Consider the following 24668-nt stretch of genomic DNA (forward strand, 5'->3'; position numbering starts at 1 on the left):
GGAACGAATGAAATTTTGGGGGGAACGAATGGAACGAATGAAATCTTGAGGGTGGAAACGAATAAAATTTTGGCGACGCAGATGAATAAAAAAGTGTCGTAAAAAATAGACCTTTTAGCGACACAAAACATGGACGTTGTGAAAAAGAGACTATTAGCGGTGCTAACCTAACACGTCGTGATAAATGCATACTCACTAGTAAAAAATCGTGTATCCTAGACAGAATATTCTAGACGGAAAATTTTTCGTCTAGTTTGTATTAAACTAGATGGAAAATTTCCGTCTAGAATATTCCGTCTAGGATAAAACATTCTAGACGGAAAATTCCGTCTAGGATAGTATCCTAGACGGTTCTTGTATTTTTAAAATTTTTTAAAATATTATCAGGTATCCTAGACGAAAATTTCCGTCTAGAATACATCCTAGACGGAAATTTCCGTCTAGGATGTTTTGGCTCATATTAAAAAAAATACCAAATTCCCCCCTCCCTCCGCCCCCCAAATCGAAATCCTCCCCACCAAAATTTCCGCCCAAAATCAAAACCCTCCACTTCATCGGAACCATCCTCGGCCTCCTCTTCCTCCTCCTCTCCCTCTTCTTCAACCTCTGGCTCCTCCCTCTCATCCCCTTCACAGGCTACAGCCTCGCCTGGTACACCACTTCTTTGTCGAGCGCAAAGCTCCGGCGATGGAGACGACGACCCCTACAACCCCACCAAATCATCACCGCCTTCTTCCTGGAGCCCACCCCCTCCTTCGCCGGCCACCTCGCTGAGCTCGAGCGGGCGCTGCTCGATTCCTCGCCGTCGACGGGCTCGAGCTTCTCGGCTCTTGATCTGGCGGGACCCTTGGTGTCGGTGGACCACTTGAGGGCTTACTTGCAGATCATCGATGTGGCCTCGATTTTAGGGCTGGATCAGGATATCCCCGATCCCGCATTTCAGATGTTCAAGGATGGTCGTCGGTGACTTGCTTGAGGAACCGGAGCGTGGAGGCGATGGCCACGGCGGCGCTCGTGCAGGCGATACGGGAGGCGCAGGAGCCCAGGACGCTGTAGGTGAGTCGGTCGGCTGACTCAGGGTTCAGGGGTCTGAAGGGTTTCTTGATTATACAGGGATTTGATTTACAAGTTTTATCGTCAATACACAAATTGCAAGCCAATTCCACTAAAAAACCTTTTAATACACTACTATTTTGTTCTTAGCACAATGTTTGAGATCTCTACTTAGCACATTGTATAACAAGTATTGTGAGAGGATGCTTTTATTTGATAAGATGAGTGCTCAGCAGTTGAAAGAAACATGTACGTATAATCTTTCTTCGGAATTGCTTTGGCATTGTTCTTCGAGATTCAACTTATTTTCTTTATAATCTATGGTAGCGTGTAAATTTTGGACTATTAATTTTGAATGTCAACAATAGTTGGATATTGATGCTTGAGTGACCATGCTGTAACTTCATCCCAATTGGTTGTGACCATGGCTACATCACAAAGGTCTATTTTGAAATCATTGAACCGGCTCGTTTCATGAATCTAAACATGCAATGCTTCAGTTTGATGTAGTTTGAAAGTCTCAACCCAATGGGGTCCTTGAATTGCTTAACCTGTAGGCTTGTCATCATGCTGATTGGTAATTTTCCGTCTCAATTAGACTTTCTGTAATACCCTAACCCTTGAGAGAGTGATGTGATTAGTATTGATAGATTTGATTAGAATACTCATACCACCAAGATGCATCTTCTTTTCCAAGATGCATCTTCTTTTCGGGAACCCAACTCTTAGAAACTCCAAAGTTAAGCGTGCTTGGCCTGGAGAAATTCTAGGATGGGTGACCCTCTGGGAAGTTTTTCAGGGATCGTGTGATCATATACATTTACGACTGTACATTAAATGAGCTACATAGATACAGAACATGTAAATCACCAGTAGAATATTAAACCGTTTATGGAATTGTGACCAAATCACGGAATAACTGTATATATTTTGAAATTCCTTGCATATTGAGTTCAAAGGGATTTGTTGACAGGATTACGACAAGAAGAACCTAGAAGAATTTAGACTGAAAGGGAAAACTTGTCAATTATTCTACCTAATGAAAGATGTCTCACCACAATATTTACAACCACTCAATCATCATCATGCAGCAGCTTGCTGATTTGCATCAATGAAACTCTAAACATGCTCTAAATGTAAAAGTAAATTATGGGGGAACGCAACAATCTATTGGGTTCGAATGCAAAAAGGTGCTCAAACCATTTAAACATGCAAGTGACTCACTTTGGTGTAAAAGTAGCAACGAAAATAAGATGACAGGTTGTGAACAGTGTTGTATACCACGGAATTTGAGACTATACATGTGTCTGTTATGTGTATACATGCTTTTGGCACAAAAAAAATGGATGCATGCTGCCACTTATGCCTCGGAGATAAATATACAGCAGCAAAGGATGAAAATAGTGCGACGGATGAAAATGGATGGACCAGCTTAAATTTTTAGAACTCAAATTCAAGCCAGTCAGTTCTGGAAGAACACATCAACAGAAAATGCCCTGGAATGTTCTGGAAATATTAAGTTCCACATGCTTGTTATTTTCCTTTATCATATAATTTTTATTATTATAAACATTTCACATATATTATAATTTTTATTTTGCAGTCCGTGAAGAATTCTTGTAGTAAGTTAGTAACAGGTTAGGTTTGATTATGTCATATGCAAATATACATAAGTGGCCTAACTTTAAAATATTAGGTTTGATTATTGTCATATGCAAATATAAATTAAGAGGCCTCGTACTAAATGGTTAGGTTTGATTATTGTCATATGCAATTATACGTTTTCTCATCTTTTAATATACTTAAGAGGGACAAAAAATCATTGCATCTATCTGTCTGGAATAATATTTCATCGGACATAAATGTTAGAACAATGACCATTCTGTCAAGTTTAAAATTTTGCTGATATCCATCTCAAGCCATACCAAAGACCACTAGTACTTCAGTTCTATTGCGAGCGTTCAATATTTTTACCTGTATACTTAAGCAACAATATTTTAACACATTACCATTTCCATCTAGTAAACATTTGAATACTCTCTTACTAGTTACAATTATCAATGAGTTTTTCCGTGGATGGATGGTCTTACAATTCATATTAAAAGTTAAAACTTCTGAAATTTAGCATGTCTAACTTTAAATTTGGCATGTCCAACTCTTCCCTGCACATTGATGCTTCCATTCTTGTGCCTAGCTAATATATAGATTTGAATAAGAGTTTATGCTATGGATACAATATATCGCAATAACAATGAAGGGTTGATGCTATGGATACAATTTATATCAATGAAGGGTTGATCCTGTGGATATAAAGCTAAAATCAGGCACCAAAGGTTCAAAGTTAAGCCTAGAAGAAATTTTAATACTTTGGGATGAAAATGAAGTACCATTGGAGTTCTTTGTGAATCCGAAAGGCCAAGGGTTACTCTTATTTGGTCGATCCTAGCACGCTTCTCTTTTCGACGCAGATTCTTCTTCTCACCTTTTAAAATTGAAACAACACTTTCTGCGTCTAGAGTCTTTTCAACTTCATCCTCAGACTGTGAAAAAGAATAAGAACATTACTAGATATGACTGTAATAAGAATGTGTTTTGGCAAAAGCAAACTGCTATTATCAGTTATAAGAATGTGTGCGCTAGTAAAATTAATAAGAAATTGGAAATTTCATTCTTTAAGTGTAATTTCTTTTTGGTTCATACTTCTTGGAAAGATGGTGACTTGATGGCAAGACATAAATCGTAACACAAGCAGGCCACTCCAGAGATATAACCTCCAGACACTTGATATAGAAGAAGCATTAAAATTGAGCCATGTAAATGAAGTTGTCTTTGTAGATGAAAATTGATAAATGATGTTTTATAGCAAGAGGAAATAGAGGTACATTAACTTTCATGAAAGAGGATGACAATTTACTTACAGACAACCAGCACATATAAGAATGTAGCAACGGCAAAGCACAAGATCTACTGGAACCTGCAAGAAAAAAGAACAATGCAAAAGAAGTGAAGCAGCAACCAAAGCAGAAGTTTAACAACAAAAATAAAAGAAAAACTCAATATCAAGCAGCAATATACAATTAGAATAGTTGCAATAAGGATTTTCCGCTAGATATTTTCAGTAAGTGATTGCGAAAAATCATTACAATAATAAGAAAATCAACCATTCCAGTGAAGCAAGAATACCAAGAGTACAAATTAAGCATACTGGAGTTAATTAAAACTTAGCCCCCTGAGGTATCTGTACCATGAATTTAAAGTAAATGAAACATTGTACCCAAGCAACTAGTAACAAGCCAACATGAAGGTTAGAGATATCATTACCAATGGATTGATCTTATTAGAATCACTTCCTAGCTTGTTCATAGCATCTTGCATACAGGCCAGATCGACAACAGATGGCACACCAGTAAAATCCTGCCAACAACAGAAAAAATGTCAATAAGCAGAGTGCGAAGAAAATGAGGGTATCATCTGTATTCTGTGTGACAAACCTGCAGAAGAACACATGCAGGCTTAAATGGAATCTCAACTTGCTTTGGGGAGGTATTCTCCCAGTCAATAATCTTCTCGACATCATTCTTTGTGACCTGGAAGTTATCAAAGTTCCGGATGGCTGACTCAAGAAGAATCCTAATAGAATACGGTAGCTTGTCTGCACCCCCCCAAAAAAAAAGGTAAAAACTTCTTTCAGATAACCATGTGGCACTGACGCTAGAAATAGGTTTTTTTTAAAAAAAATTGTTGTAAACAACCATATTAGACATAGGAAAGTTTCCAAACTCTAACGCACTTCTTATTTTCTCTCAAAAAGAAGCTCAAAAGAAGCACAAAAGCATAGAATAGAAGATATTTGTCACTTGATGTAGATGACATAAAGAGAAACCCAGAAAAAATTAGGGTGTGCTCGTGCATGTGTCCGACACATGCACATGTATGAAATGAAGGTGTCAAATACATAAGCCGAAACGCAGCAGTATCGAGAAACTTCAACAGTCCTATGTCCAGGGTTTGCAGAGAAGCGATCATCCAATTGACACCCGGTAACAGTGTCTGCGCGTGCGCGCCGCAAGCAGTTCCATACGCCCCCGTCTCTGATTGGTCAGCCCCACACTGCATGAATGGAGGCTAGCACAACTGCAAGCATACCTCTACTAATTATCATACATCTTTTCGACGGAATTTTCGCGGGGGGAAATTTTTAACGAGGGGGGGAATTTTTCGCGAGCGGAAATTTTGGAACAACATCACTGACGGGATACCCGTCAGCGATGTTCATATCCCGTCAGTGATGTTTACATTGCTGACGGGATCGATAAACTTGTGACGGCAACATCTCTGACGGTTAATCCCGTCAGCGATATAAACATCGCTGACGGCATTATCCCGTCAGTGATGTTGCCGTCAACAATACCTATTTTATCGTCAATACACAAATTGCAAGCCAATTCCACTGAAAAACCTTTTAATACACTACTATTTTGTTCTTAGCACAATGTTTGAGATCTCTACTTAGCACATTGTATAACAAGTATTGTGAGAGGATGCTTTTATTTGATAAGATGAGTGCTCAGCAGTTGAAAGAAACATGTATAATCTTTCTTCGGAATTGCTTTAGCATTGTTCTTCGAGATTCGACTTATTTTCTTTATAATCTATGGTAGCGTGTAAAATTTGGACTATTAATTTTGAATGTCAACAATAGTTGGATATTGATGCTTGAGTGACCATGCTGTAACTTCATCCCAATTGGTTGTGGCCATGGCTACATCACAAAGGTCTATTTTGAAATCATTGAACCGGAGCTCGTTTCATGAATCTAAACATGCAATGCTTCAGTTTTATGTAGTTTGAAAGTCTCAACCCAATGGGGTCCTTGAATTGCTTAACCTGTAGGCTTGTCATCATGCTGATTGGTAATTTTCCGTCTCAATTAGCCTTTCATCATTCTTGTTAACATGCACGTTGAGTATGTGAAGTGGAGATTTACCCTAACCAATTCACCTGCTATATATAATTTACATACAAGCACCTGGAAATGCTTGAATCTTAATATCTTGTAAAAGCCCGTGCATCATTTTTTAATGCATTTATCAGGAAATGTTTGTATAATAATATCTAATTTTAATTTATTAGCTTTCAACCAGTTAAATTTCAGCTTATTCTTAAACAATTGTTAGTATAATAATATCGCCTAATTTGATTACATTGTGCACCATTGTTAAATCTAACTGATGCAATCGTCCTAAGTATCTCAAGTTCCCAACTTCTGCTTGGTATTACCAGAGTTTATTTCAACTCATGTAATTAAATCTAATCAATTAGGTGGTCAGAAGTTGGACTTGATTTCACTGCGCCAGTAATTATAATATAATCAATGTGAGGGTCCTAAGCTATACAAACTACATAGCATTTATTTTAATTGCACTGAGCCAAACCTGAAACCGCTCATTTTACTAACCTGATGCAATTCAATAAATACTTCTACGTGCGCTTTAAAGGTATTAATGTCTTCAAGGCATAAGCGTCCTAAAAGGTAAAGATCTGTTCTTTGTTTCTTTATTTCTTTATTTATTCTCTTTTGGATATCTTTGTAAGAGAAATGTGTTGTTGTGCAGTGATTCTGTGAAGAAAATGATGGAGGAGATCTTTGTAAGAGAAATGTGTTGTTCTGCTGGTGAGGTATGATATAATCTTGGTTAATGTTCTGTTGAGATTCGAGACGCTTAAAAGTGTTGATTTGGGTAAAACTATTATGACTTTTTATTCCTATAGGTGAGGTAAATTTTTCAGAAGTTTGAATGCAGAGATCGGGTTGATGGAGGAATTGTGCGTAATGTTGTGCGATGGAGCATGCAGAACCTCTTGTAAATAATTTATGTAAAAGTTTGTAAACAATTTATGTATCTCTCTACTATTCTGGTAGATGTATTATTTGAATATAATTGGATTTGATATTAGAATATAATTAGATTGTGTTGGATATGAATATAATTTGTTGTTGTTCAATATTGTGTACATACACTCAAAATAGATTCTGTAAAAAAAAAATTAAAAAAACTACTGTAGCATAGCATCCTAGACGGAAATTCCGTCTAGGATGTTTGTTTTTTTTTAAAAAAAAATTTTAAAAATTAAAAAACATCCTAGACGGAAATTCCCTCTAGGATAAGTATCCTAGACGGAAATTTCCGTCTAGAATACCCATCCTAGACGGAAATTTTTTCCGTCTAGGATACAGTATTCTAGACGGAAATTCCGTCTAGAATAATCCGTCTAGGATGTACTCTAGACGGTTTTAAATTCCGTCTAGGATATTCTATCTAGGATGTATTCTAGACGGAATTTCCGTCTAGAATACTACATCCTAGACGGAAACATACTAGACGCGTATTCTAGACGGAATTCCGTCTAGGATAAACATCCTAGACGGAATTTTGGGTATCCTAGACGGAATTTTCCGTCTAGGATGCCTCATTATTTAGTAGTGACTATTAGCGATGCCGACCCTAAAACGTCGCTAAAATATATATTTTTATCGACAAAAATAAAAAACATCGTCAAATCCATACACTTTTAACAACGCTAAGTTAAAACATCGCAAATAATATACACTTTTAGTGATGCTAATTATAAATAAGGGGGAAAATATATGTTTTACCGACGCTAACTAAAATCGTCGGGAAAAACATTGGCGACGTATTTAACCATGCGTCGGGAATAAGCGTTGGGAAAAGTACAATTTATTATAGTGTTGTCTCTTTAATTTGTTTGGTAGATTTTGTAAATATCCTATTCACATTATGTACATTTGTAGGTCTGCGCTATTCCTAGGTTCGATATTTGGGGAAGACATTATTTGTCTCATTAATTTATTTGATTTTTGCATATATGCCCTTTATTTTGTAGACATTTATAAATTTAGCATTTAATAATTTTATTTAGATTTACATTTCAATTTAAACAATATTCTTATCTTCATGCTATGTATATCCAATAAGAATTTATTAATTTATCAACTTACTCTTACTTAATGGATTAATATTTGAATTTCAAGGGTATTTTTGTCTACTGAAAGATTTTTCCGAACTCGTGCTTTTAAAGAGAGTATGATATATTGTTGTATATTTAATATACTTAAGTTAAATATTTAATATATTTTTAGGATAATAATATAGGATATTTGCAGTTGAATAAGAATATAATTAGGTTAGTACGAAAATTAGGATATTTAGTTTACATGAGATTATGATATAATTAGGATATTTGTAGTTGTAGTTCACATAAGATTAGGATAATTAGGATAGATTTGAATTGAAATGTAATATCTAAAAGAGTTAAGGGAATTTTTTTCTGCCGAAAGATTTTTCCCGAACTCGTGCTTTTAAAGGGAGTAAGTATGATCATTTACTTTCCCTGTTTTTAGTTTGTTTTGTAGGTGACGTGGGCTGGATGAGGCTCCATATGGGCCTTGTAATGGACAGGTCAGACTATATCCAGAGTGGGTTTGGATGAGACTGCTACGTACGTGAGGGTGCTCGTCTTTCTTGGTTCCTTGGTTCCTCTAGGATGTTAAATAAGCAAGCCCGGCCACTTTGCTAACAACCGTAAGGATTATGGAGGACATGAATAAGGCTACCGAAATTTTCTTCTGGATAAGCAACACTTGATGTTGGATAATGGTTCTTTTCCAGTGAAGGGAGAGAAGTGGAGTGAGGCAGTGACGCAATGTAAGTTATAGCAGAAGATGGTGGAAGATATCTGAGCGAAGTCTGTAACCAAGCGCACATCGATTTTCCCCGTGGCTATGTTCACCAACCTAGCGCCTCTGTTGTGCGCAGCGGAAATTTCGGCAGAGTTTCTGGTGCACAATAAGAGAGAAAGATCAATAATAAGAATTCCCGTCTCACCAAGGAGACAAGAATCTGAAGCGGATATCTCAACCAAGTGAGATATCGGCTCTTCCTCTCATCAGTTCTAGGACTGATCTGTCGAGGGATCCTAATAACTATTACAATGGCCACAAACGCAAACAACCAATTTTACGTGGTTCGGCAAACTGCCTACGTCCACGGGGCAAGGAGGGAGGATCTACTATTATAGAAAAAAAAAATACAATGGGTTTATAACTCTCACAATCTAAACCCTCAAATAGGCTCCTTGCTTTTCTTCACAAGAAAAGGTCAGCCTTCAAATACTTTTTCTCTCTTCACAAAACCCGAGACAGATACCTCCCTCTCTCTCTCTCTCAGTCGGTTTTCTTCCCTCTCCCAACACTGTGCCTTTCACCAAAAGCCGCCCTTGCTTGCTGTACTTCTCCTTGTACTGCTGCAGCCGCACTTTTGTAAAGCCTCAATTGCTCCTGCCTTGCTCACCTTTGCACGAAACACTAGACAAGGGTTTTATAGGCAAGGAAACCCTAGACAAGGGTTTTATAGGCAAGCTGCAGATGAAACTCGGGTGGGCCGCACTCTCTTCACGCGGCTCTCAGCCTCACACGCGGTTTTGTAAACCGCTGCTGATGTGGCCTTCACGAGACCGCCTACAAAACCCGTCTTTAGCAATGTTGGCGAGGTACTCATGCACGTGAACTCCCTGCACATGGTGGCCCCCACGTTCCATGAAGTTGCGTTCACACAATTCTCCACCTCGGCGAAGTTTTTCCCAAAATTGAGCCGACACCAACCAAAACAAATGTCTCACTTGTTGTGTCCAGTACACCGTGAAATAATTCACGACAACAGACTCAATCCATAACAAGTCGAGAACCCAAATGAGAATGCAAACACTCTCCAAATGTCAGTATCAACTCACCAAATTAATCTCACCCCATCAAAATCAAACCCGGATGCATCATAAAGACTGCCTACGTATCCTCTTGCCCAAGGAATCAAGCCGAACGTAGTTCACCAAAATGGCCGCGAACGACCTCAATCCAATAGAAGAGTTCGCAACCCTTCTCCAATATCATCAACTCTGCGGCTGATAACACCTCCAACGGCCTCAAACACCTCCACCTGAGGTGAACCAATGGCCATATCCAAACTATGTCTGCCAGCTGCACTCGATTCAAAACCCAACTCATCATCTGCACCCGGATCCAAATGACTTCCACGCTGTGTCACCTTAGCTGGAATCCCAACCAATGCAGAATGATCTGGAGTAATCTTTACCCAATGTGGAGTAGCATCACTCTCCACCCGCTGCGATACCTCTAAGGTCTGTCCAAAACTCTCCACCTGCTGAGAGTCAATTGGCTTCCTCATCGAAGCCTCAACCAAAGTAACACTACCAGACCTATCTTTCAATGGAGTTTTACCTCCAATCGCAACAATTGACAACTCTTTAATAGGATGACCCAAATATGTCGAAGCCTCTGTCCAGAAACTCTTCTGCAAACCATTGCTCGACCACAAACACCGATCCTCCTCCAGTAAGGCACAGTTCTCCAAATTTGCCACCCTATCTAGTTGCCCCAAGATTTCCTTTCCAACGAAGTGTCTCGAAATGCCGTGAGCTCGGCTCCAATACAGAAATAGGTCCATCTTTTACCTCCTACCAGAATAGAGTACCTTCACCTTTCTGTCTATTACACACTTCTTTAATCTGTTGGATACTACTAGGACTTTCTTCAAATGGGATTTGGTTGCAACCCAAACACGCCTAGAGCAGCCACCAACAAAGGAAACCAAACGCCTATTACCTCCCAATGATGCCCCCTTGGAAGGCCCCCAAACATCCATGTGAACTCCTCTAGAACGACCCTTAGCACGGTGAATAGAGGTGCCACACTTCACCTCGGTCTTCTTGTTCACTTCAACATGTTCACTGGACTTCAAACTGCAGGTCTTCTCACCTTCTTTCAATCTATGCGAGGAATCAATACTGGAATGGCCAAGCCCTAAATGTCGCAGTCTAGTCGAATCAACAGAAGTCGTCAGCTCTCCACCTGCCACTATACCTCCAGTTAAGTAATACAAGTTATTTCTCCTGACACCCTTCATCAAAATACGAGAGTCTCTCGCAATCTCGAGAACCATGTCCTCAACACGAACCTTCAGACCCTCTCCGACCAAAGCTCCAATCGAGATCAAGTTCTTCCTCAAAGAAGGAACATATCTCACATCGTTTAACTCTCTAACAGTCCCGTCAAACATCTTTATGCGAATTCTTCCTATCCCAAGGATCTGGCATGCACGGTTATCAGCCATGTACACCACACCACTATCCACCAGCTTCTCAAAACTGAAGAACCATTCCCTTCTAGGGCACACATGATAGGTCGCACCACTATCCAACATCCATTCAGATTCCTCCGAATAGCTATCTGTAGGACTGATAGAAAGCGAATAAATAGAAGAGTCAGAATTATTACCATCCGATACGATGTTTGCTTCTGATGATGGTTGCTTCCCTTTTCCCTTCTGCTTATTCTTCATCCATTCGTCGAGCTTTGGGCAGTCTTTCTTCCAATGACCAGTCTCCTTGCACCAAGCACACTGATATTTTCCAATTGTAGGATGCCCTACTCTAGACTGTGACTTCCAATTCTTTCGGTTTGGACCCTTCCCTCTTGCGACCAACGCCTCCGATATTTATAATTAGAATGTTGAATAATGTAATGAAGTAATTATAAGCTCATGGTTCTCTATCCTTCACAACAGCCAAACAGTCTACGACAACTTGATTGACTTTATATATACTAAGTTTTAGGGGGAAAAAAAAGAAAAGTAACCTTGTCATCTTAACAAAATGTTAAAACATAGGATAACAAAGGGATTATATACCTAACACCATATCTTGATGTTACATCTCTTGCCGTTGAAAACCAGCATTTTTCTAAGATTCTTCAGTATTTAGGACGTGTTCTTAAGATCATTAATTAATTTAACTAATTTATTATCATTGATGACTAGTTCTCCTATAAACATGATATACTGAACAATTTCTAGTGATTTCACTCACTTTATACCTAGATATACCTCATTTGTTTTCCATGACGTTTATACACCATAAGTTGTATAAAAACATACTAGCACCCTCTATCATGCAAGCATAAAAATTTTCATCTGAACTTCATATGAGATCATTCAGGGTACTAATTTGCAAATTTTAAACAACTTAAGAGTACAAAGACGTTGCGAAAAACTAGTGAATATTGTAGGGATTTTTGTTGTGCGCAGCGGAAATTTCGGCAGAGTTTCTGGTGCACAATAAGAGAGAAAGATCAATAATAAGAATTCCCGTCTCACCAAGGAGACAAGAATCTGAAGCGGATATCTCAACCAAGTGAGATATCGGCTCTTCCTCTCATCAGTTCTAGGACTGATCTGTCGAGGGATCCTAATAACTATTACAATGGTCACAAACTCAAACAACCAATTTTACGTGGTTCGGCAAACTGCCTACGTCCACGGGGCAAGGAGGGGGGATCTACTATTATAGAAAAAAAAATACAATGGGTTTACAACTCTCACAATCTAAACCCTCAAATAGGCTCCTTGCTTTTCTTCACAAGAAAAGGTCAGCCTTCAAATACTTTTTCTCTCTTCACAAAACCCGAGACAGATACCTCCCTCTCTCTCTCTCAGTCGGTTTTCTTCCCTCTCCCAGCACTGCGCCTTTCACCAAAAGCCGCCCTTGCTTGCTGTACTTCTCCTTGTACTGTTGCAGCCGCACTTTTGTAAAGCCTCAATTGCTCCTGCCTTGCTCACCTTTGCACGAAACCCTAGACAAGGGTTTTATAGGCAAGCTGCAGATGAAACTCGGGTGGGCCGCACTCTCTTCACGCGGCTCTCAGCCTCACACGCGGTTTTGTAAACCGCTGCTGATGTGGCCTTCACGAGACCGCCTACAAAACCCGTCTTTAGCAATGTTGGCGAGGTACTCATGCACGTGAACTCCCTGCACATGGTGGCCCCCACGTTCCATGAAGTTGCGTTCACACAGCCTCCACTAGGATTTTCCAGAATCCAGTATCACTCAAGCTCTTAGTGGAGCTTGGAATTACAACTGCCGACGACTTTCCAGTCGAAAACTGGAATATTTCACCCTCTGTAATACTTGACAACCCCAGGCGCACAAGAGAACGTATGTCCTCAAACTGAAGAGAGAAGAAATACACAGCTCCAAGTAGGTATTCAATCTCTTACAAAACCAGCTTGAGATCTCATTTTAGCTCAAACATACTTTTCGCGACATACTCTCACTTCACAACGGAGGCTCTACTAGCTCAATAACCATCAAGTTAGTAAAGGTGGAATGTGACAAATTGATCCTCAGATAATAATAATCTCAAAAATCTGCTTGAATACGCTCAAAGAAACATAAGTAGCTAGAAGCTCGGAGAGATTTTGAAATTGATTGAGGAGGTTTATTTGAGAAGATGAACTCTTGAACATCTAAGGAATCTTTGTACAGTAAGCTTGAATGAAAATTTTAGGGCAAGAGTTGACGAAAAAAGCTTCATATGAGCCAACCCATGTACTACAGATTAACTAGTCCAGCGGAGGTGCATTGCATTTGCACGTGGTAATTAATAATAATAATATAATTATTATATAATTAATAATTACTTTTTAAATATTTGAGTGGTGTGTCATTTTCGTTGTCAATGAGGTTGAGCTAGTATCATAATATGTGCAGAATATTATTACTATTCATGTGCATAGATGAAATTCAAATGTTTGCTAGATAATAGCGGCTCCTGTCTCCTTTCAACCTGATGCCGCCATTTCGCCCTTAAATCAAAACCATCAAATATTGAAAGCATACAATAATATAAATTGAAATCTATTGCTGTTTCTTGCGAGAGATAAAAGACAGCCTTTGGAGATGAGCACTAAATTTAACATTTGGTGAATTCATTGTTAACTATGATACTATTAAATTAATATTAATATTGGATAAATTTCAATTTAATATTGGCTAATAATTTATTCAAACTAAATATTAATAGTATTTAAGAATTTTTTTATTAATTTTAAATTATAAACTAATATTTAATTAAGTAATAATTCTTAAAATAATAAATAGTAACTAACACTTTTAATAATTAATAATAAGGTATAATATGATTAATTTCATCTATATTAGTAATTTTAATAAATATTTAAACTAGTTCTAACAATGAATAAGCCAAAAGTTACTATGGACCAAGTTCTAACAACTAAACAAAGAATAAGTATGAAATAACAAGACCAAGTTCTTAGTTTGAGATACATTACGACTTGTGAGTGGGGGCTCATGATCGTTCACCACTCAAATTTTGAGCAAGTAGGAAAGCATGATAATCCAAAAATCAAGATCAAGTATCCACATGTAGCAAGTCATGAATCACTTGCATTTGATATTTGGCGAGCATTATTAATTTGTAGGTTTGGAAACCCAATCAGAGCGTGTATACATGAGATGGATGTTCTCAATGGATTGAGTTGTCTGCGCCTAGTGCATAACATATCATGTATAATCAATATTTAGCAAAAACTTAAGATGTGTTAATTAATAGAGGAATATGGATATCTCTTAGGGTTGTGTTTTAGCGTTAGTGCATGAAGGAGGGTCTATGTGCAAAAAAAATAAAGACCAAGTATGAAATCAAGATCAAGTTTCCTATGGACATTTCAATAAATATTATCTTGAGAACTTTTCCAAATAAGACCATGATAAAAATCATGTGATAGTTAGTTAACACACACTACCTGATGCATCACACTCGAGGTTATAGGTGCACATGCATTATGATATCTGTGTTGCTTATCTTTAGTCTTACTTTTTGTTATTTATCTGTTTCGTGTATTTTAGTAAAGTTTCCATGATGCATGTTTAGTTGATCATGAGTACTCTCTAAGATGTTACCTATTATGTACTTTCTTGTGATTATACTCGCTATCCATCCGTGATACTGTCTACTAGTTACATGTGCGCACAACTTCTTCATGTTACACACTTGCTACATAGTATTTTGATTGTCGTGGTTTGAACACTAGTTATTGACCCGAACACTACGTAAAACCCCAAAAATTTAAATATTTTGTAATAAATAATAAATGTGTTACATTATGATAAATAATATTTATTAATGTTTGAGTATGCTAGGAATTGATTTGAGATTAATTCAATGTATATATGTGAATATAGAAGTGATATCATGCACACGTGCACAGGCCTGAATCTGGAAAAAACGACCAGTTAAAGTATATGTATTTTACACACTAAAGTAGTTAGAATTTGAAAAACTTAAAAGACCAAAGTTATAGATATCTTCAAGAGCTTTCCAACAAATCTTATATCACCTTATTCCGAGGTCGTACGTGAAAATTATGGCTAAAATACCGAAGGTTGTTTTCCTAGTTAGACTAGGTTTCCTGATTCGGGTCAAACAGGTTTGTTTCGGATTTGCCTTTATAAATACCTATGTTTTCATGAAATTTCCTCTCTTTTATCATATCTATGAACCCTAGTAGCCACTCTCTCCCCTCAAAAACCGGAGATCTTTTTCTTCTGAATTTTGAGAGCTTTGTGAAGCACAATACCCACACGAGGGCGAGATCTTCAACGTGTGATAAGGTAGAACGGGTTGTTTGTGCTCGTTGATTACTTGTTGTTTATTTCAAAGGCTTAGAATAATATTTGAGGTAAGATTATATTCATACAAACCCATCCCCATAGTTAAATAACTAGTTTAGATGTTTAATATGTGTTTTCATGTTTAAATCTTAACTTGTGATGTTAAAAATCAGATTTTCTTTTTGATGTTAAAACTTAAACTAATGCTAGATTAGTAAACTTTTATTGCTATATATGATAGTATCATGATTATGATCATTAGGGTTATTCATAATTTAGTTTATATATGAGAAATTTAAGAGATGTACTAAATATATATTTTCTACAGAAAACTGCAGCACTTCTATAATGTTTAACTGAGATTTTGAGATATCAAATAAATACCAAATTTAACCAAATTAAGTCCAAATGAGAGATATATGTATATAGTTTCTAAAACAGAAAACTATTTTTAAAAAGAGTTTGTATATAGAAAGATATGTTCTTTTTACTAATAATATGTCCTGCAGAAAAACTGCTGCACATGTATAATGTTTAACTGGAGATTTGGGATAGCAAATGAATACCAAACTGAACCAAACTTATGCCAATTGAAATATGTGTGACTCTAATTTTCAAAACAGGAAACTATTTCTAAAAATAGTTTTCTTAGAGAAAGATATGCTCATTTTACTAATAGAAGTCTCGTTTGTTTTCCTGCTCGTTTTGTGGAGCTGTGTTGCGTCGTTTTGAGATGCGTTCACGGAGTTTTGAGCCGCTTGATGTTACACGTATAGTTATAAATATGTTGTGTTACGCAGTTGAGAATCCCAAGGGGATTATGATGAGTTTTGATTTGATCATATTCGAATTAGATATCGTTCATACACATGTTGGATGTGTTAGACCCTAATGCCACTAGGAAAGAACCCTAGAGGGGGGGGTGAATAGGGTCTTATGCTAATCTAATCCGATTTTATGCCAATTAAAACTAAATAACAAATATATCCTAGCAAGTATGATATGCTACAAGATATGTGTAAGGATATACAATATAAACAAGGGTAAACAATATGATCATGCAACAATGGCGATATAACAATATGCAAGAATAAATACGCCAATGTCAAACCCAAACACAAGGAATGATCACGGAGTTCGGACCTTCCGTCCTACGTCTCCGCTCCCCACTCTCGGGGAGAATCCACTACACAACCCGGTTTGGAAGCCGGAACTTCTCTACACACTCGGTTTTCTAGCTAACCGAAAACTCTACACACTCGGTTATCAAGTCAACCGACAACTCTCACAAATCCTCACAAAGTATATACACAAGCTACAACCTCAAGTGTTGGTCCTCACGTATCGACTCCCTCGAGTGCTCGGAATTATCACCTCTCACTAGGCCACCGATGCCACTCCCCACTCATGTTAGACCCTAGAGGGGGGGTGATTAGGGTCTTATGCTAATCTAATCCGATTTTATGCCAATTAAAATTAATTAACAAGTTATTCTTGCAAGATAGATATACAATATGATATGAGCAAGAATATGCAATATGATCAAAGAGATATATCCTAGCAAAGAGGTATATGATGAAATATATATGCAGGGATATATAAACACAAGGGTAACATAAACAAACGTAAACAATGTAGTGGACAAGATAGATAATGAGACAAAGGCGATATGAGCAATGAGCACAAATATAAATGAACGCCAAAGCACACTCAAACACAATCAAATGATCACGGAGTTCAGACCTTCCATCCTACGTCTCCACTCCCCACTCCCGGGGAGAAATCCACTATCACAATCGGGTTTTTTATGTTCACCCGAATAACGTTCACACCTCACAATATGGTTTTCTAGTTTACCAAAAACTCTACAACTAACACACTCTTGTAATCCCACTCTACACCCTCTCAAGTGTTGAACTAGACGTGTCTCCCTCAAGTGCTCGGATACAACCTCTCCCTAGGTTCGTCAACCGAAGCCACTCCTCTTGGGACGATCCCCGACTCTCTCCACACACTTCTCTCCACAAGTGTATTACAAAGTGTATCCTCACAATTAGGCTCAATACAATAAATGTTTGTTCTCTACTATGGATGAGAACACAATGAAAGCTCACACTCAATTGTTACAACTCTCACCAACCCAAAAATACTATGTATGAAAATACAATAAGCTCAAGTGGGTGTGTGTAGACAATGAGTGAAATCAAATCAACTAAACTCAATATAAAACTAGCTTTAATAAAATAATAATCAAATAAATAGATGTAAAGCTAGAAATAGAGTTTAGAAAACTTCTCAATAGATCAAGAGGTAGAGGGAGAATAGTTGGATGCCTAAACACCAATAGATGATCTCCTCAAGCTCTTGTGAAATTGATTTTACAAACTCAAACTTTCAAATGCTTAAAAGTTTCTTAAACCAAACTTAAACCTTTGTTTAAAACTCTTTAATCTTGTTTTAAAAACACTTTATTGTTATGGAAGAGCTGAAGGCAATGGGGTATTTATACCCACTCAAAACATCAGCAAAAACCCAAAACAAAATGACCAAAATCCCACAGAATCCAAAATCAGATTCTGTATAAAATAGCCGTTGGAGTATACGACGGTCGACTGTGGAAAACTCACGGTCGACCGCAAGCCAGCTTTGAAACTCAGAAAACTTTCAGATACTTTGGCGGGCGGCCCGGGGGGGGGACCATCGGCCGCCCGCGAAAGTTTCTGTTGGCTCCGCAGGCTAAAAACAAAGGCGCGGTCGACCGTGATGGTCGACCGTGAACTGATACATGAACAGAACAGTTTGAAAGTAAAATGCTGATTTTAAAACCCTGTTTAAAAATATTAAATAAATTCAGAAAAATATAAAACTTTGGGGAATGATTGTAGACATGATAATAAATATGCTATAAAGACTGGTTTATAACAAGGACTTTCCAAATAAGAAATATCATTATTTTGCAAAATAGTCCAAAACACGAAAATGTAAACATATGAATTTTGACATTTAGGCTAAATCATGTTTTGAAACTTTACACAATAATTATGTAGACTTATAAAATATGAATATGATTAGTGTTAAGTCCAAAAACTAAGAATATAATATTTTTACAAATACAATAGAAAATGAAACATATGAGTATGTATATGAAAATATATTTGTTTCATATCTAAGTAGTTAAACCAAATCACAATAATAAATATGAAATATGTAATTTCATATTTATAAACATAAAAATCAAAACTTGTGTTGTATATATATATGATTACATATATATACAAGGAAACCAATAAAATGTGTGTGTATATGATATTGAGCTTAGAGTATCTAACACACATAATATAAAACCTAAACTAGATTACCCAAGCCGATCTTGATCTTCAATAAGCTTGACGTTGTACACTATGCGGATGAAGCTAAACTTGGATCTTGAACTTGAATTGCATAAGTTTCACTCCAAAATTCCGCCAACCTCCATTTGATATTGTCGTTGAAGCTCTATTCCATCCATCCTCCAATAATGTTGTTTGTCTACAATAAATAGAAAACACAAATACTAGACAAACAACATTAGGAGTAAATTGTTTGTTAAACATCATCAAAACAAGAAGGCCAACAACTCACGTATCGACTCCCTCAAATGAACACCCAATTCATTTAACCGAGAACTTGCATACTTCTACCTACAGTGTTTGGCATAATGTGCCTGTGAACGAGTCCTTTTGATAAGAACCCATTCTCCACTCGAAGGTTTGAAGGAAATAGCAGTAGCTTGTCGTTGTGGTGGCTGGATTAAATGACGCTTCCTAGACTCCAAGTTTACGTAGTAGCAAACTCCATCGAATTGTTCCAATGCTTTGGCAATTCAACGAGCCTGGCATCGGCGTCGCCTCTGACGAGCCCTCTTCATCAGAGTTGGCGTACTTTGATTGAACAACTCCTTTATTGGGGAGGAGTTGTGACGAGCAGAGTCATTTGTAGCCTTTTTCAGCGAATACGCCTCCTTCAAAGACGAGATCTTTCCGCACTTGCAGGGAGAGGAGGATTCTAATGAAGACGAGGAGAAATATTCCTCGAACTTGGCTTCGTCGAACTCATACTCGACTTCTGAATCAACTGGGATCTTGATCAGTGGCTGTGACACGACAGCCTAGTCAACAAGGCTATTGGATCCCACTATGGTCGCCAGCGTGTTTGTGTCAAAAGTTTCCTTTTTCATTGCCATTGAACCTGTTACAACTGTTTATCGATTACAAGTTCACAAAATAGAAAAATCGATCTTTTATAAGATCTTCTTACATAATAAAAAATAAAGATTACAACTTTGTTAAACAATACACAGATCTTATTTATTAGTCTCTGTTTGTGTGTGATGTTTACCTGTGTCAGGGTTTATCCGTGGACCGTCTCGGATCGGATCTGGTTGATAGAATGATTAATTAGAGATCTTACTTCATAAAAGAAATAATCGCTAAAGTGATAATCTTGACCAAACGAGATTATGACTCTTCTCGAGATCAAGACCAAGCCTGATCTCAAGGAATGAGGGGACGGGCCTCAGATCCTTCGAAACGCTCCTTCTTTATGACGGAGTTCGCCAAAATCTGCTAGCCTCTCTCAAATTCGTCAGAACCTCGCCCTAGCTCCTCTAAAATTCGTGACTCCCTTCAGATCTGCCTTTATAAGGGTGCTAGGGGTATATTTATAGGCTTTAAATGTCGTGTTTATGGATATGAATGTCGTGTTTATGGATAGGGTCGAAGAACAACCGTTATTATCAGTTTAGGTGGGTTTTTGGTCGTGTAACAGCTTCCACATTTTTAAGGATAACCCCACATGTTTATGAATGACCCCAAGGAGTTCTAGAAACCAATCTTATCAGAAAATACGTCGGGAGATGACCTGGGCGCGAGTCACTTCGATTGTCTCGCATATGTCTGATACAGCTTGGACTATCTCGGGTATTTTAGTTTTAACTCTCTCGTCCGACCTCGGAATGAGATGATTCAAGATGCGTTAGAAATCTGATAAAGAGAGCTACAACTTTGTCTTTTGAGATTCTTTATATTATAATCGAGTCATGGTAAAAATCTCCATTTTTCTCCAAGACACACTTTGTGTCTCGCTGGTGTAAAAGAGCCTGAACGGTCTCGGGTATTTTGGCTCTAACTTCCTCGTTTGACCTCGGAATGAAGTAATCTAAGGTGCGTTAGAAAGCTCGCGAAGATCTATACAACCTCCTATGAGCAGGACATCCATGGGATGAGTAAGACATGATTGGTTCTTACTCCTTTGTGGGTGAAACGTAACCCCAGGTCGAGTCGCTTCTTCGTTATTGTACCATCTCGTTGATTTGTATATTTTATCAACTCGCTTCGTATGTTTGTTAGCTTCTCTATAACATCAGATAATCCTTCTTGATTCAAATAATGATGTTTATTATTTTCTTTTCGTCTCGAGCTGCGTGTGGGAACCTATAGGTAATTTTTAACGCCTACATCAGCAGATGAAAAAAACTAACTATTCAACACTTTATGAGTTAACTTATGATAGGTATAAGTCAACTTTATACTGTATCAGTCGACTCATTGATTTTTTAGTCGACTCAACAGGGAAAAAACACCTTCTGCGCAACACTATGAGTCGACTCATTATTGTAGCAAGTCGACTCAAAACGTGCACAAAACCTGAAGTGAACAGTAAATATCAAATTTGAACCTTGTTTAAAAATATCAAACAAATTCGAAAAATATAAAATTTGGGGAATTGTTTATAAACATATAAATGAACATGTTACAAAAGAAATTTTCTAAATATCATTCACCATTTGTGAAATCTCTTCGTTTTGTAAAGCTTGTAAATACATGTATATATATAAACTTCTTTATTTTTGACTTTTGAGTTAAACACGTTTTGAAACCTTTTCAAATGGTTTTATAGACTTAATAAAAAATGCATAAAGTGAAATTTAAGTCTATAAACTAGCAACTCAACATTATGTCAAAAATACTCAAAAACAAGAATTGTGTGTATGTGTGATATTGAGCTCAAAGTATTATCACACGATATAAAATTCTAAACTATTTTACCAAGTTGATATGCACATGAAGCTTGATCTTGGATCTTAACTTAACTTGTATTTGCTTTAGTTTTAATACAGTTTTTGAATCATTCAACCTGGGTTAAACAACAAACCAAACACTAGAAAACTCGTTATAAATTATTTGTTAAATCATCAAAATAAGATTAGAGTCTAGGCTCATAAACATGAGTCCTAACAATCTCCCTCTTTTTGATGATGACAAATAATTTTTCATTTGATATATAGAAGTAATAAAATCAAAACCAAAGCCATAATACTCATATTTTTCTCTCTCTTTGGCAACATCGAAATGGAGAAAAAGATAAATTGGAAAGCTTAAGATCCCCCTACCTATAAGCATGGGTGAGTATAAACATAAATAGGGATTGCTCCTCCTATTTAAAAACCACATAGAAAAAGAATGAATGAATATGGTCAAGAGAAACAACATGTATATGTGCATTTTCCTCACAATAATTAGATATAAGTGCATGATATAAGAGAGAAAATGTAAACACCAACCACACAAACATATGATAGAAAGAACATAAGTGTTTACAACAATACATCTTTTAACAGCAATAAATCACATAGTTTAAAAACCTTCAAACCAAATACACATAGTTTAGTACATGTCAAAATAACACATAGAAAATCACAAGTCATAAAAAACCTGTCTCATGGATCAGATGGTCCTGGACCTGGAGGAGGATAAGGGTTCTACATCATCCTAAAAAGGTCATCAAATCTACTCTCAATGCGAGCCCTATATCCATCCTGATGGCTCCTCAAACCAGCAATATCTCTCCTAATCTCTGCCTGGGTGCTCTCAATCTCTTCAAATCTCATCCTAAGATCGATTTGACTATCCTCGATCCTTTGAAACCTCCGCTGATCATCATAATGCTAGCCTTCAGCTTCGGCGTGAAACTCGGATATATGAGAATGGACTCTCTCTTCTAAGCTATCCATATGATCAACAATATAACTGGGGATGTTGGAAGAAGATCTAAGAGGGAAATGACCACCATCTCTAGAACTAGATCCAGAATGTGACGACTCTCTAGATGGTTCAAAATCAGAGGACTCAGGAGAAGTGTCACAAGCTGGAGGATTATTCATCTCAAACTGTGTGGCAGGAATACTCATCCTATGAAGAGTTGTGACATCAAAGAGGGGTAGGATTTTAAAAGGGGTTTCGTTTGATAACTCAACCTCAAAATAAGTGAAGATCTTGGTTAATATGGCCCCGAATGGAAGGAATGGGGAAGGATCAGTGGCCATAATATCAAAAATGACATTGAACCATTTGACATCAACATTCCTAACAATGACATAGATACCACGAGTGAGTTCTTGGGAATAATGACTGTAGCCCCCAGTTTTGGGAATAAAATTGTAACAAATAATTCGGCCAATAATTTTGGCCAAATCAGATGCAGTCTTAGAATTCAGTGGAAGGTGTTTATCAAGAAGAGTTAAAAGAGATTCAACACCAGGATCATTATATATGACATCATTTAGCAAAGTGTCTCCTAGTGGAAGGCCAATCATTTCTGATAATTTATTAGCACAAAAACGAATATGATGACCCTTGACACTTGATGTAATGTAGGGGATTTTAGGGTTAGTTGAAATTACTTGTAAGTTTGCATAGAACAAACGTACAAGATGGGGATAGTGAGGCACAGACTTATTACTAGTGAGCAAATCAAATAGTTTAGCAGCTTTAAAGTAGTTGCTCAAGAAAAAATGATTAAAATCATCAAACTTAACAAATCTCCTGGGAAAAAGTTTTAACTGACACAGTGAGTGATATGTACCAATTAGTGAGGAATCTCTAAGATATCGTTCATAAAATTCATAACTGGTCTCGGGAGGAGGAGAAATAGGAGCACGAGAGGACGAGCCTTGCCCTCTACCAGATCTAGCATGTTTGGAAATGCCTTTAAACATGATGACAATGATAATGTAGGCTAAAAATAAAGAGAAGCCCTAAACTAGAATGCAAAGACAAACCCTAAAATAATAAACCCTAAATGAAAGCGCTATTGAACAAAGATAAGAATAAGAAGGAGTATACCCAACAATAAGAGGAACGGGAGGCTAGAAGATGGCTGCAAAAGTCTGGTCGGCTAAAAGAACGGAGGAAGAAGGCAAGGGCTCGGTCGGCTTGAAGATTTGGGAACGAAGAATGAGCTGGGAACATAGGGTTTGATAAAGAGTGAAATGAAAGGTCAGGATATGGTCAAAAGACATGTGGTCGGCTCAGATTAAGTCCTAGAAATGAAGTGGGTATAAACGGGTCCAAAACGGGTTAGATCAAAGACAAAAACCAAAACCAAATCCGAAAACAGCAGCTCATCAGTCGATTCATGAGTCGACTGAAGACCTGAAAATTGGTTTTTCCAAAAAATTATAAACTGTGATTTAAAATCCTTAAGAAGTTACAAAACTTTGTTTTTATTATATTAAATGATTTCAAAATAATTTATACAATAATACACTTATACATAAGAGTATACATCAAACTTTAATTTGAAAAAGTTTGATAAATTCTCATTTAAAGCATGAAATTAAAATCCATCAAAACAAAACATGAGAACCAAAAAGAAGTCAAACCAAATCAAACTTGTTTTGGCACCAAAACATTTTTAGTGCCGAAATATGTAGGGACATGATCATATCATTTAAGCTCAAGGCCATTGGGTTATAAACCCATTTGGGCGTATGTGGTGCATGAATACGGTCAAAATAATAATTATGCAAATGTCCTTTATGATTGCAATATGTGCAATGAAAGGGTTAAAATGATTTGTGTTGACCTAGTGGTTGTGCACAGGAATCATTTGCAAAAATAGATTGTTCTTTAAAATTATTTTACAAATGAGAAACTCTTTTTAAATCAAAACAAAATTTGGTCAAATGACCAAATCTACCATAATAATCACACTTAAACACATAAGCATGT

General features: G+C 37.2%; 1 protein-coding gene across 1 annotated transcript; it reads right to left on the minus strand.

The window, feature by feature from the left end:
• Positions 1901–22546, minus strand: LOC109832012 (aconitate hydratase, cytoplasmic-like). The gene is made up of 6 exons (XM_020399471.1): positions 22422–22546; positions 22220–22266; positions 4545–4705; positions 4375–4467; positions 3972–4027; positions 1901–3593 (listed from the first exon to the last, which is right to left on the minus strand). The coding sequence occupies exons 1-6, from the start codon at positions 22544–22546 to the stop codon at positions 3566–3568; spliced, it is 510 nt and encodes a 169-aa protein (XP_020255060.1). The 3' UTR covers positions 1901–3565.

Source organism: Asparagus officinalis, chromosome 1 (genome assembly GCF_001876935.1).
Source record: "Asparagus officinalis chromosome 1, Aspof.V1, whole genome shotgun sequence".
In the NCBI taxonomy this organism is placed as follows: domain Eukaryota; kingdom Viridiplantae; phylum Streptophyta; class Magnoliopsida; order Asparagales; family Asparagaceae; genus Asparagus; species Asparagus officinalis.